The 13,308-nt window shown below is 51.5% G+C and overlaps 5 protein-coding genes across 5 annotated transcripts; 3 read left to right on the top strand and 2 right to left on the bottom strand.

Annotated features, from left to right (window-relative positions):
• The first annotated feature begins 53 nt into the window (after nucleotides 1-53).
• Nucleotides 54-3,353, top strand: V1518DRAFT_417582 (uncharacterized protein). The gene is made up of 3 exons (XM_066904348.1): nucleotides 54-234; nucleotides 309-2,148; nucleotides 2,205-3,353. Exons 1-3 carry the CDS (start codon nucleotides 222-224, stop codon nucleotides 2,860-2,862), a joined length of 2,511 nt encoding a protein of 836 aa, XP_066758967.1. The 5' UTR covers nucleotides 54-221; the 3' UTR covers nucleotides 2,863-3,353.
• On the bottom strand, nucleotides 3,285-4,648 carry V1518DRAFT_417580 (uncharacterized protein). The gene is made up of 2 exons (XM_066904347.1): nucleotides 4,355-4,648; nucleotides 3,285-4,299 (listed from the first exon to the last, which is right to left on the bottom strand). The coding sequence occupies exons 1-2, from the start codon at nucleotides 4,565-4,567 to the stop codon at nucleotides 3,376-3,378; spliced, it is 1,137 nt and encodes a 378-aa protein (XP_066758966.1). The 5' UTR covers nucleotides 4,568-4,648; the 3' UTR covers nucleotides 3,285-3,375.
• Nucleotides 4,649-4,673: 25 nt separating this feature from the next.
• On the bottom strand, nucleotides 4,674-6,538 carry V1518DRAFT_417578 (uncharacterized protein). The gene is made up of 2 exons (XM_066904346.1): nucleotides 6,407-6,538; nucleotides 4,674-6,324 (listed from the first exon to the last, which is right to left on the bottom strand). The coding sequence occupies exons 1-2, from the start codon at nucleotides 6,432-6,434 to the stop codon at nucleotides 4,892-4,894; spliced, it is 1,461 nt and encodes a 486-aa protein (XP_066758965.1). The 5' UTR covers nucleotides 6,435-6,538; the 3' UTR covers nucleotides 4,674-4,891.
• Nucleotides 6,539-7,434: 896 nt separating this feature from the next.
• On the top strand, nucleotides 7,435-9,818 carry V1518DRAFT_427727 (uncharacterized protein; the record flags this gene model as incomplete). Its single annotated transcript, XM_066906054.1, has 4 exons — nucleotides 7,435-7,605; nucleotides 7,999-8,390; nucleotides 8,449-9,252; nucleotides 9,308-9,818. 4 exons carry the CDS (start codon nucleotides 7,435-7,437, stop codon nucleotides 9,816-9,818), a joined length of 1,878 nt encoding a protein of 625 aa, XP_066758964.1.
• Nucleotides 9,819-10,059: 241 nt separating this feature from the next.
• On the top strand, nucleotides 10,060-13,108 carry V1518DRAFT_417573 (uncharacterized protein). Its single transcript, XM_066904345.1, has one exon. It carries the CDS (start codon nucleotides 10,178-10,180, stop codon nucleotides 12,608-12,610), a length of 2,433 nt encoding a protein of 810 aa, XP_066758963.1. The 5' UTR covers nucleotides 10,060-10,177; the 3' UTR covers nucleotides 12,611-13,108.
• Nucleotides 13,109-13,308: the final 200 nt, after the last annotated feature.

Genomic DNA, 13,308 nt, shown 5'->3' with positions numbered 1-13,308 from the left:
CTGACCATGTGGCGTATCTCAAATTTCACGTGATCTTGACATCACGCACGTCCGCGCTTCTCAAATCTACAACACCGTGACCGCTCTCGAGTTCGCGCAAACGCCCCGCTCCAAGTTCTCATCTTACGCATACCACTACACTGGATCGATTCTCTTTCGTGAATATTCTACCGGACACGTCTTGTCTGTCTACCTGATGCTGATTTTCAATACTGCCGAGCATGTTTTCTGAGTGTACGTACGAAATTAGCCAACTAACCCGCTGGCACCGCGGGGTCCACATTGATAAGCTAACTCAGAGAATCCAGACGCATCTAAATTTTTACCTGCCACGGCGAATACGGCAGACCGGGATGCTTCGTCTCCGTCTGCGATGTCATCGGCAAGCGGGCAAGCCGGACCATCGCCGACCCGTTTATCGTTAGCGCGTGGACAACCACCGTCGCGTGCTGGCACGTCTTCCCAAGCGTCGACTTCAACTTCTGCGTCCCGGCTCTTTCACTCTGCAGTCGAGACAGTGTCGGAGCTGGAAGACAGCCGGCGATCGAGATACTTGCCTCGTCGTATTTGGGTTCCGGCGAATCCTCAGGCCACAGCACGGATGTTTCCCGGGCGATCACGACAAGTGCCTGAAGAGGACGAGTACGACCCTGAGGATGATCGGGACAGCGCACTCATGGGTCCCGAAGATCAACAACAGCTATTGCAGTCACAGCGCCATGCACCTCAACCCGGTGGCTTTTTTACTGGGCGTCGCAGCTTGTTCTTCAAATCAGCCGCGCCATCAACAACGAACAGCATTATCGGCGCAACCAACCATGGTGAATTGGCTGGAAATAGCCGGATTCATTTCGACACCAGTGAGGACGACGTGCATGACGAGGCACAGGAGCACATGACAGGAACTTACACGGGCCATCTCTATGGCGCTGAATCGGTCATACGAAGCAGCTGGAAGCCCTATGACGAAGAGGAGGGTGGCGATGAGGCAACATCAGCGAAGCAGCGTCCAGTGTTGCGAAGATCTGTGTCGTCTGATGCAGACGATGCAAATGAGCTATCTGAAGTTTTGTCGTCACGAAATTCGTTGGAAAGCGTTGGCCTTGAGAGCGTGATGTCCCGTACGCGTCGACAGTCCCCCCCGCCAGCCCGACTTCGATTTAACGAGCATCCTTTTCCGAGAAATATGACAACTGCTACGATGAATAACGCGACTGCAAACAGACGATTATATTTTGAAGACTTCGGAGCGTCAGATGCAGAAGTCCTAAAGAAGATTGTGGCTGATACTGACATTGCAATTCCTATTCCTGCGGACGAGCCTGCAGGTTTTAAAGATGCTCCGGAAGATTTGCCACCTCGTGTGTTCGACGAACTTCCGATTTCTGGTGTTCCCGCGAATCCGGCTATTATTGGTGACGGCTACGTACCACCGTCTCTGAATCACGTCACTAGTCTGCGAAGCCAAGACAGATTTTGGGGGAATTTATATATTTTTTCGATGTGCTCATTATTTGCCACTTCGTTTGTGGTCTTTCTGGAAACAGAAGTTGTCACCTCGATTTCTTTGCCGGATAGTATTTACACTGCGATCGGCGGGTCTATCTCAGTCCTTGCTCTGGACACATTTGTTGCGGTCGCAATTTCTGCGATTTGGTTTGTTGTTCTGAGAAAATGCGTCAAACCTGCTCTTTACGTACTCATGGTTTCGATTCCGTTCTTGTTAGTGGGGTTGACGATGTACCCCCTCATCATGTCGTACCGCGACAGCTGGGGCGGAAACACGGCACAGGACAAGGCTATGCGATGGACGAGTCTGATTCCGACCTTAACTGCCGTTTTCTGGGTCTGGTTCATAATGACCAACCGCCGTGCGATAGGTCATGCGATTGGGATTGTCCAATTGGCTTGCAATATATTGAACGAAAACCAAGCGCTTATATGGTTGAGCCTGGGCACGCTACTCTCTTTTGTTTTATTTACGTGGTTGTGGGTCGCCATGTTTGCACGTGTGTTTTTGAAGGGCACGATCATCGTTGGCAAGACGGGAATCTCGACCTGGATTCTGGATCAAAATTCATGGTTTTTAGGCGCCTGGTATTGTTTGATGTTTCTATGGTCATGGGGAGTATTTTCCGGCGTTCAAAGGTACAGTGCAATTGGAATTGGATCTGCGCTGCGGCGACACTAACATTATTCTACAGGGCAGCAACTTCCATAACGGTCTCACAGTGGTACTTTCATCGTCAGGAACTACCGCTGGCTTCGTCTAATGTGATCGTGTCGACGTCGTTGGGCTTGGCGAGCACTGTGTATTTTGGCACATCTTGTTTTGCATCAATAGTCGCGCTATTGGTCCGTCTACCCCTGCTGATGTTGCCTCGCCAAGTCGCAGCCTTTGTTCAGTCGTTTATGATGAATCTCGTGCCAGGACCTATCACATCTTTGACAAATCCACTCACCTTGAGTTACTCGGCCATGACTTCGCAAGCCCTTGCTACTTCGGCACGGGGCATTGCAAGCTTAAGATTTACGAGTGCTACACCTGATTCTTCGTACAGGGATTCGTTTACGGCATATCGAATGTCGAAGATGCTACTTTCTGCAGCACGTGCGTTGACTGCGATGGCATTGGGATTTGGCGCTTGGGTGCATGCTGCGCAGGATGTCAATGGCGGTAGTTTTTACGGCTATATTGTCGGACTTATTGGTGGTACAATCGGATGGGTTGTCCTTGGCGCGACGGAAGGAAATCTTTCCATGATTGTCGATGCGGCGTTTGTATCGTTTGGCATAGACCAGATGGCTAATCATGGCGGACACTGTCAGGAGGCTGATTTACAATTTGGCGGACTTTCATGAGGAAGTGTCGCTTCCTTTTAGGTTTGGGTTTGGCGCAAGTTGGGTATTGAAGAAGATCTGACGGTCGATTGACAATAATGATATTCCTCCCGCATATTGCTATGTTACTTGGTTCTTGGTGCAAGGTTTTAGGTCTGTAATGGTATTGGTAGGGTATAAGGATGGTGGGAATATAAGGGCTGGACCGGTGACCTTGAAGACAGGAACTTGCTTTTTCGTGAAATTTTCGCCCATCGCAGAATTATATATAAGCCCGAGTATCTCGTGGTTGTTCTGTATCAATTTGTACCCCGATTCTATTTGTTCATTGCGATTGCTGTTTGTTTTGTTTGTCCGACAGCTTACTTGTCAGCTACCGGAGAGTTGAGTTAGTTCTTTGTTTAGAAGATATGTTTTGCATTGTGCTTGCAAGTCGCGAGTAGTTATTGTGGAAAAATATTTTATATTATGAGATATACAGTTTTGATGAGTTTGTGTTTCTTAGTGAGAAGTTCGACTGTTTGATACAGGCGTTTATCGCACCTGGGCCCGAATAAGCGTCGGGGCTTTGACAATTTTGCCCGCCTTGTTGACCAGCTTTCGCTCCTCGCCTTCAACAGTCTTGAACACAACTTCGAGATCTTCGTTTGTTGTGAAGTTGGGCTGGAGAGTTTCAAAAATCTTCTTCTTCGGGTTGAGCTGCGCCTCGGGGGTACCGTCGAATCCCTCAAAGAAGATCTTGTCGCCGGCCTTGGAGCCTTCGGGAGGGGTCGTGAACTCGACGATATCGTCGTTTGATGCGCAGAGAACCATCGCCTCGGACTTTATGCCACGCATAGTGACCGGCTTTAGGTTTGCGACGACGATGACGTAACGCTGCTGCATGTCATCGAATGGGATGTACTTGCGCAGACCCGAGCACACGGTTCGTGGGCCAGTTGGATCGCCCATGTCAATGGTGGATACGTATAGCGAGTCGGCGTCCGGGTGCTCAATAGCCTTCTGGATGAACCCGACTCGGAGGTCGACCATCGCGGGTGTGATTGGCGCGGCCTCCTTCTTCGCAGGCTGTGGTTTCGGGCCCTTCTCCTTCTTCGGCTTCTTCTCGGACGATCCACCAAGAACAGCGATATCAATCTTGACCTCGTCATCGACGGGGGTGTCCTTGAACAGCGCGGACTTTTGCACGCGATCAGCCCAACGGATCAGCGCGCCATTCTTCTGGTACTCCGCTGGCGTCCATGTCTCGACGACGGGCTTGCGCACACGCGCGTATGTGATAAGGTCTGCGAGGGAAGGCGTATCTGTGCCGAGCAGAAACTTGGACGAGCCAAGGGCTTTCGAGAGCTCGGGTGCGGACTCTGGAAAGGTCTCGGAAAGAGCGAGGATCGCGCCCTGCTTTGACTCCTGTTCCGGCGTAAGCGTGGGAAGTTGGCTTGTGATTGAAGCGTTCACTTGCTGTATGAGGTAAGTCAGCATGATACTTGAATGGACTATATCGTCATGCACGCACGTTAGGATCCGCGTTCAGAAGCATCGACTTCAAAAACTTCTCGGAAAGTAAATCAAGAGCAGGATCAGACATGTTGGTGCTGGAGTAGGGGCGGAATGCTAACAAACTGCTGCGACGGAATATGGGTAATGGTAAATAAAATGATCGACTGAGAGGAAGTAGTATGCTTGAACGGTAATAAGTAGTTTTGATCGTTCGAATGGCGATTGTCATTTGCTTCACACTCGTCGTGGTCAAGAGTTGGGAACAAACTTTGGCTGGCGTATGTCCCACAATTCGGCCGCCGTCAGTCTTGAAAAGCTACAGGCACACTCTGCGGTTAACCAACATTCTAAGAAGTTTTATTATCCAAAGAGCCAATACCAGTACAGATCCAAACCTGATACAAAACTAAAAATCATATGCTTTCTCCAAGCTGCACCTGCACACGATGCAGGAGATCGCCTTTCAAACTCAAAGCAATAGAGCTGACCGAGAATGCGGATTAACAGAACATGCACATAGCACACGATTGTCTTTCGATGGCACAAATTAAGATCATATCTTATTATTTGTTTCAAAAAAGAAGCCTTCCTTTGGCCCCTTTAGACTATCGCACTGAGAGTTTTTTCGCATGTTACGGATCCTGTCAACGCGCCATTTTGATGAGAACGGGCTGTCATCATTGACAACACGCATGCCCAAGCGGATGTCTTCAGATAAGTGGCACTCTCCGATGCGGTATCTGAACTGCAGACAGCGATCCCACTCGTCGCATTTCCGTTCGCAGGCCTCGAACGATCCCGACGCCGGATCAACGCTATCGCTCTCTGACACTTCGTTCTCAACGTAACGGTAACGACGCGACTCTGAAAGGTTGTCCCAATTGTCAACGCGATCCTCGACAAGGTATGGAAGTACGAAGTGGTGGTAGACATCCTTATAGAGAATGCGTTCGTCGGGGCCAAATTTGTGCTCAAACTCGTACAGCTTCTGGATGTCGTGAGCAGTTAGATGATGGAAGGTGACGATCTCGCTACACCAGTTGTCCTTGTTATAGTACACAGATGTAGGTGGTTCGCCCTGGATACGCCAAGACACGTGAGGATAGAGCTCGCCAGACACAACTCGGACGTTGAATTCGTTAAGAACATAGGCAAGGACGTAATCGCCGCAGCATTGATTCCGCGTGAACTCTTCGTACTTCCATTCGAGATCTGGATTCTTTCCAAATACGCGCTTGACCAAAGCAGCGGACATGATGACACCCGAACCGCCATGGGCAAAAGGCTGGTCGCCAACATATGCCACTGAGCCCATGTAGAGCTCATCGTACGACTTCAGTGTGTTCAGCCAGGAGAGCATGTTCGGCCACAGGATGTAGGTGTCCGCGTCCATGAAAATGTACCAGCGTGCGGTAGGCATGGTACGGTACGCATTAGCAACCATGGGCAAGTTCTTGAACTTGTCAAGGCTCCAGCCACCGTCGATATTGAGCCTCGGATCGTATATTTCCAGATTCAAGTGACGGTCAATGACCTGCCGCTGCTCGCGATAGGTCACAAAATTATCGGACATACGAAGTTCCCTAGATGTATTTGCTAGAATATCGATTACCGGAATGCCAGAAATCTTGTCTTCCGCATCGGAGTAAAGAGCAAAGTTGGGCACTTGCGGCAGTGTGGTAACAAGCTGTATTGGCATTCGCTGCCAAAGTACTGTAGCACCGGTCTTGATCATGAGAAAAACGTCATCTGCGCCTTGTAAATAATGCGACGCAAAAGATGTGGGCTCAATGAGTTCCGCAGTCGTCGCAGTGGTCGCACCAGGGTAGGAGTCAACCTTCTCCTGAGAAGCGTCGTGAACACCGCATATTGTCGCTTTCAAGTCGACACTTTGAATGCTCGAGACATTGATGTCAAGAGCAAACAAGGCAACGACAAGGCCGACGAGTACGGCAGTCGCGAACGCTAATACGACGACGCGAAGAGCTGTCGAGGGGGTATTAGCTCATGCACTTTCGCTGCTCCCGGTAAATCAGTCGCGGCTATCAGGGACATGGCAGCGACATACAGAGGAGACGCCTATCGCGCCAGACCATTGCAGGTGGACAAGTACAACACGCGCGCCGACACGACGGTCAGTGGACAGGATGGGCGGATGCTAGGAGTCCGACGCGCACAGCAGCGGCAGTGCCGCAGCACTGTCCCGAAATAATCTGATACGTGTGCGAGACGCGCGAGTCGCCTGAAGTGCTAATTAAGCTTTAATATCTGGGAACGGCCAGGCACGGCAACGCCTTGCTGCGAAGCCGCATTGTCAGCCGTACACTAGCCAGGTCGCGTGACTGCACAGCCACACGTGCCACGAACCCCTTGATTGCTGGCAGGTACAGATCCCACATCAGTGTCAGCGTGCTGACGGCTGCAGCTGGCAGTCGCAGCTTTCAGTCCGCTCTCCAACCCGCCCCTTCCATTTGCTGTTGGCTGGGCCGCGCAACTGAGCGTCGTTTTGTTTGCTCGTCTTCCGTCCTCTTCATTCCCAACTACCACACACTCTCTCATCTGATCTATTCTCGTTTCTCCTTCCTCCCTCCGACGGCATCGATTTACTTGCAGTTTTCGACAGACTGACTGCTAGTAATTTCAGCGGGTGCAGTCTTTCGCAGAGTGACTTGGTGGCGGGGCAATCGACTGACTGGTGTGCTTTTGCCACACTCGCGTCAAGTTTGGCTTGTCGTTAACGCTTCTCGGTGTGTTCTTAGCCGGTATTTTTCCGGGTACTGTTTTGTTTCCAGCAAGATTTGTGTGATCAAAATTGTGCTTGAGATCAAACCGTCTGAGTCACGTCGCGTCGCAACTAGGGCCGATCGGCTGTGGCATCTGCAGTTCCTCATCGCTGCGTGTCTGCTTACCTTGCTCAGTTTTTAGTTGCATTAGCTCTTTAATACTACATAAGTCTTGTCCCCGACTCCATTGTGTTTTTCTTTTCTTCTGTCGTTGGCGTTCTGCAGCATACTTGGTCTAGCCCTTACCTCATCGGTCCGAAACACATACACACATTCCTATTCTCACAGATATACTCACAATACACCACAAGTCATGACGTCGATACTGGAGGAACAGGATTCCATCCGTCAGGACTATATGATATCATTGGAAGAATTGACCTCCAATTCGAGACCCATCATCACGAACTTGACGATCATCGCTCAGGAAAATATTCAGGCCGCCACAGCAATCACCCGAGCCATCGAAGACCATATCGCGAGAGTAAGTTTCTTTGATATTTTCACACTTATACCTTGCGCATAATATCTGTGCCCTATGCGGCAATGTGGCGCGCCATCCCCTACTTTTGTGTTTGCGTCAAGTCTGCTTTCTATATATGTATATAAGTGAGGATGAGTGATTATTGTCTCATGATGTTGCAGTGTATACAGGCCTACATGTAGAGCGTATTTTTATGACGTACTTGGTAAACCAGGTGCGCGCACTATCATGAAATTGTGATCGTAAGTCATAGAAATATTGTCTCAAGAGAGCGAAGAGAAGAAAAGAGAAGAAAAGCAAACAACAAGACGGGAATATGGGAGGGAAAAAATACTTTCCAGCGGTCTGATATTCTGATGCAGTTCTGAAGAGATTACTAATACTTTCCTAAAGTGTGCACCACAAGCCAAACTGCCAGCACTATATCTACTGGACTCAATATGCAAGAACGTGGGAAGCCCGTACACTCTGCTGTTTGGGCGGAACCTGTATAAGACGTTCACGAATGCGTACACGACGGTAAGCGACCCAACACGACGCAAGATGCACGAGCTGTTCCACACGTGGATCCTACCGCCGGCCAACCAGGTATCACTTTTTCCGAACGAGCAGTTGCGGAAAATTGAGATTTACCTGTCGAAGGTGCGCTCGGCAATACAACCTGCGGGACAATGGCAGTACGGGCAGGCGTATCGTCCGGAAGCCACTTACGATTATGCCTCGCTGCAGTCGGAACCAAAGGGTGGCAACTATAGACAGGATCCGTATGGCACACAGTCTAATGGGTAGGAGGAATTTTGAAGGCAGTATAACGAAGCGTGCTAATACGATTACATGTATCAGATATTCCTCGTATTCGCAGCCGCAGCCGTTAGCTGCGCAGATATCGGCACCAGGAGTTGCAGCAGTCGGGATGGTGACGCGAGCAGGATTGATAGAAGAGATAGGGACACTGGTTGACCTCACAAACGAGAAGCTACTGGAGAACCCACAAGACGAGGACGGACAGACGCAGATGAATGCGTTAACGCAGCTTCACAAGATCGTGTCAAGCTCCGATTTACCACCTGTGCAGTTATCGATGATAAAAGAAAAGCTCGACTTATTATCGTCAGAGCTGCAACGACAACGACAACGGAAGCGCAAGGCATCCCCAGAGCTGTCTTCAGCGGAACCAGCGCCGAAGCGGACATGGAATTCGCCGCAGGAGCAGAACCAGGTTTGGACTCCACCGGTTACCACGGCAGCCACGATACCAGGCATACCTCCAGCTGCCAGTACTGCATCGATTCTTCAGCCAGACATTTTTGCGTCCATGGCACACCTCTTGGCAAATCCACAGCCACAAACGCAGCTGCTAGCGCCCATACCAGCACCATACCTATCAGGAATAACAGAATTAAGCGGTGCACCAGCGCCGGCGCCGGCATCAACACAGCCAGATATGCTGGGATTATTACTGGGTTCGATGGGAGCATCACAGTCGGCAGGTGGCCGTACACCCACAGATCTCTTTGATCAGCTACGTCTAGCGGGATTGATTATGCCTACATTGCCTGCTGCAAATGCGATTGTCGTGCAGACGCCAGATCCCTTTGCAAAGTTCCGGGGACTGCAGATTGAGCTGACGACAAAATTCATCCAGAAGTGAGTCTACACACTGTGCTTGGTACAATGCCGTAAATCTAACTCAATGATATAGACCTCACGACGAGCTCGTTGCGTTACTGTACGACGATCTTCCACTGCAGTGCAGCACGTGCGGACGACGGTTTGCGGATACAGAGAGTGACCGCAAGCTCCACAAGGCGCACCTGGACTGGCACTTTCGCGTGAACAAACGGATACGTGATGACATGCGTGGTCAGAGCCGGAGCTGGTATCTTGATGAAGAGCAGTGGATCCACTACACCGACCTCGACGACCGGCAGCTGCTGGAAGAGAGCGAGAAGGCGGGAGGAGACGACAATGGAAACCGCGATGGTACAAACGACGGTGCGCAGAAGGAGGATGCGTCGAAGCGGTACGTGCTCGCGCCGGCAGACGCGGCGGCCGCGGCACAGCCGTGTCCAAATTGCATGGAGAAGTTTAAGAGTGTGTGGAGTGACCAGGAGGAGGCGTGGGTGTGGATGAACGCCGCGATGGGCGACGATGGGAAAATTTACCATGCGACGTGTCTGCAGGACTCGGCAGTCGCGCCGACGCGGAACTAGGTAGCATTTTGTGGAAATATTAATTGACGAAGAATGCATTTTAAGATCTTAGTCCGAGAGAAAGCATATGCACTGACCGATGGTGGGCTGTGCGGCGTGTTACAGACGCGCGCCAAGAGGCTGTGTAAGGCGCCGCACATTAATATGGGTGCTGTTGCACGGAATATGCAATTTGCTTTGCGTCATCTGTGTCCGAACATCACACCCAGAACAAATTGCTAAATGCTGACTGGTGCGATGAGGTCTGAGGATCACCCTGAGCGCAATCAGTTTAAATATGCCAGCTTCTGAACTCTCTTCACCTTAGACAGCGCTCTGCTCTTCACGTATCCTCCGGAGCTCGCATTTCCATCTCCCCAATGGTCGGCGTGGCAGGCGGCAGCCGTGGCTGCGCAAATTGCAAACGCAGGAAGGTCAAGTGTGACGAGACTTTTCCCAAGTGCGTTCGGTGCACACGCATGGGATTTGACTGCGGCGGTCCATCGCCAGGGCGGATCTTCAAGAATATTACGCTACAGGGAGCACAGACTGGGACCGGCGGGACGATGCGCAGAATAGCGGCTGCAGCAAAAGAACTCTCTACAGCGACTGGAGGACGGCACGCCATGGCGCCACGACAACCACGAACGCCGCGACCACAGGCAGCGGCGCGCCAGTCACTAGAACAGGCAACGACAGCGACGGACCAGCTTCGGCAGTGTCAGACATCAAGCACCCGTATGTCAATGCCGTGGCTACTTTACGAGGCAGAGCTGGGCAACCAACTACGTCGCTTCACCGCCAGCAGCACCCCCGACTCGAGTAGCTCCTCACTCAGTCCTAACGACGACGAGGATGACATCCCTCGTGAACTCGTGTTATTTCCGGAATATGAACTGTACAACTATTGTCTTTCAATATTTTTCCAACGATTCTCGCACCGCGTGACGAGCACTTTGTCAGGACCACTGCCGTTTTCACCTGTTAACGTTTCGCAAGCTTCGTTGTCGCAGCGCGGCGGCACCGCCTTCATGTTCTCGCAAGGGATATATGAAAAAATTTCTGGTGAAACTTCCTGGATCGATATGCTACCTCAATTCGTGCTGGCAACTGAACCATCGTCAACCACATTCGCCGCGCGTGCGTTGCTGCTGCTGCACTGCGCGCTATTATTCCATGATTCAGAAATCGAGATTCTCGCGACACACTGGGTGACGCATGCATTGCGGTACCAGAAGAAGATCATACAGCGCACCCTGGATAGCGCTGCGGCGGACAGCGAGACTGGTGCTCGGGAGGTGCTGGAAGCGCCTGCGATATCACCTGCATCTGCATTACGGATGTGGCTCGCGCAACCGCTGCCGGACGTCCCCCAACTTGAACGGCACTCACCGTTACACCCAGACTACGCATACTATAGAGCAGTATCAAGTGGCGACAACTTGTCATCTAAGACAACCGCCTCCTCTTCCACCTTCCCTGACGGCAATAGCGACGACTTTGTCATTATGGACGTCGACGCTCGTCGCGGCAATATGTTTTCCTACTCTGACGACGCAGTATCATCAAGTATGCTTCTTGCACTGTTTGAACTGCACCAATGCGCCACCCATCGGAGCTGGACAGCGCTCATCACAGGTGCGAAAGAGTTAATGCTACTCCGTGGGCCGGAAGCATACCAAGAAGGCGGGAATCGGGCACTGTTTGAAGCGCTGCGCTGCATGATAGTGAATCATTCTCTTTCCTTGAACAAGTCGTCATTTTTGAATCTGCCAGAGTGGAGAACGGTGCCGTGGCAGCCTAATATCAAGAACAAGTATGCCATTCAGCATTTGTACGACATTGTGCTTGAGATCTGCTCGGTACGTCTAAGGATCACAAGGTACTTCACGATGCTGCCATACCACGAGGAGGACGAAAGCGCTACATCTCTCTCAGCTGACTCTTTAGACGGCGACGAGGACGACGATCCGGGAAACGAAGATTTGAATGATAGGGACAGTCGCGGCGGCCAGCGCCTGCGAAAACAATATCAGAAGAACCCCGAAGCGCGCCGCGCGCTGCGTGAGCTTCGCACCGAACTTCTCTCGATCGACGCGCGATTGCGCCAGTGGTTTGTCAACTTTGCCGCAGCTGCCACCGGGGACATGCTTGGCGACCTTGATGCTAGCGCGGCTGACGAGATATCTGAAGATGTGTTGGGTGTATTCAGTGTGCACGACCAGCGGTGTCCGTATGTTCCCGCAGAGGGCGCTACGGTTGAAGATGAGGAGAGTTGGTGGGTGCGCACACACTTTTTCCAACCGAGCTTGAAATATGCTAGTCTTCGAGACGCACGAATCGCGATCGAATACCATCAAGCGCGGATCCTCACGACACATCTCCTCATGCTCACCGCATTTGTCGCACTCAGCGACGATGACTCCGATATCAACGGCCCTACCGTCTCTCCGTCCACCTTCGCCGCCGCCCCACGCCTCGTGGCATACCTGCGCCGCCAACACACCACAATGATCGCCCTTGCCCGCATCATCTGTCGCTCCGCGCGCTTTCTCTTCCTACACCAGTCCACCGTCACCCTTCTCAACCTGCTTCTCCCGCTCCGCATCGCGCAGGGAGTCATCCGCGACAAGCTCGAGCGAGGCTGGATCTGGGACCACTTGGTTCGCATGAATATCATGGGCATTCGCGCGGCAATGATCAATGTCGACTCCGCGCAGATGGAGTACGAGCACGCGCTGTATAAGGCGTTGCCGCTGTGTCCGGGCTGCGGCCAACATGTCCGGACGACATACTCTGGCGCACATGTATAGGTAGACTTGAATAGATTTTGGCAAACAAACGTGTGTTCATACGTGCACGCCGCTGACGCGCCTGCAAAGCTCATCTCACGAATATGCAATAATACACAACCGCCTCTAACTCCTGCTGGGTTGCAATTAGAGACTAAGAACAGCGTCTATCTGTGCATCATTGCAAAAATCACTCGATTCGACGCAGTTATGGCAAATTATCGATATTGCACCGCCAGACACGCCAGACGAATCGTGTGAGTGATGTGCGGAAGAGGGAGGAAGGCAAGAGCAATGAGAACCCGGGCAAGGGTGGTGTGCCTACAGCCCCATGGGTAACGGGATCATCGACTCGTCTGAAAGATGAAGATGCTCTTCAAGCACACCTGACGCGCCACACGTCTCACGAGTATAGCTGCGCATGGTGCGGTTTAGCAACATTATCTTTGCGCCCTAGTGAAAATCTCGCTTTCCGTGTTACGAGCGATCCTCCTTGAATTTCAATGTAGTAAAATTACTAGTCAAAAGTATCATAAGATCACTCGGTTGACAATCTGCCTCTTTCGGCGCATCATGGACGCGTGTCTGCATATATCTGCCGTGCAGCAGCAGCGCAAGGCATGCTGCGCAGCACCTGCGCGACAAGTGGCGCGACTAATTGTACCTAACTGTTGCCATATTGTGCTACAATTTTGCCTGTGTTTGGCGTGTTGCACTCG

This window comes from Limtongia smithiae, assembly GCF_038497785.1.
Source record: "Limtongia smithiae strain NRRL Y-17922 unplaced genomic scaffold V1518scaffold_7, whole genome shotgun sequence".
NCBI classification, from domain to species: domain Eukaryota; kingdom Fungi; phylum Ascomycota; class Lipomycetes; order Lipomycetales; family Lipomycetaceae; genus Limtongia; species Limtongia smithiae.
This window is presented reverse-complemented; position numbering and strand designations above follow the sequence as displayed.

Bases quoted from the DNA above. Each gene is read 5' to 3' on its own strand.
- V1518DRAFT_417578 (XM_066904346.1), bottom strand. From the start codon at position 6,434: ATGGTCTGGCGCGATAGGCGTCTCCTCT. The intron at 6,325-6,406 runs GTATGTCGCTGC...CCCCCTCGACAG, and splicing joins GCGCGATAGGCGTCTCCTCT to CTCTTCGCGTCGTCGTATTA.
- V1518DRAFT_417580 (XM_066904347.1), bottom strand. From the start codon at position 4,567: ATGACAATCGCCATTCGAACGATCAAAACTACTTATTACCGTTCAAGC. The intron at 4,300-4,354 runs GTGCGTGCATGA...TACCTCATACAG, and splicing joins TTCTGAACGCGGATCCTAAC to CAAGTGAACGCTTCAATCAC.
- V1518DRAFT_417582 (XM_066904348.1), top strand. The intron at 2,149-2,204 runs GTACAGTGCAAT...ATTATTCTACAG, and splicing joins GTATTTTCCGGCGTTCAAAG to GGCAGCAACTTCCATAACGG.
- V1518DRAFT_417573 (XM_066904345.1), top strand. From the start codon at position 10,178: ATGGTCGGCGTGGCAGGCGGCAGCCGTGGCTGCGCAAATTGCAAACGC.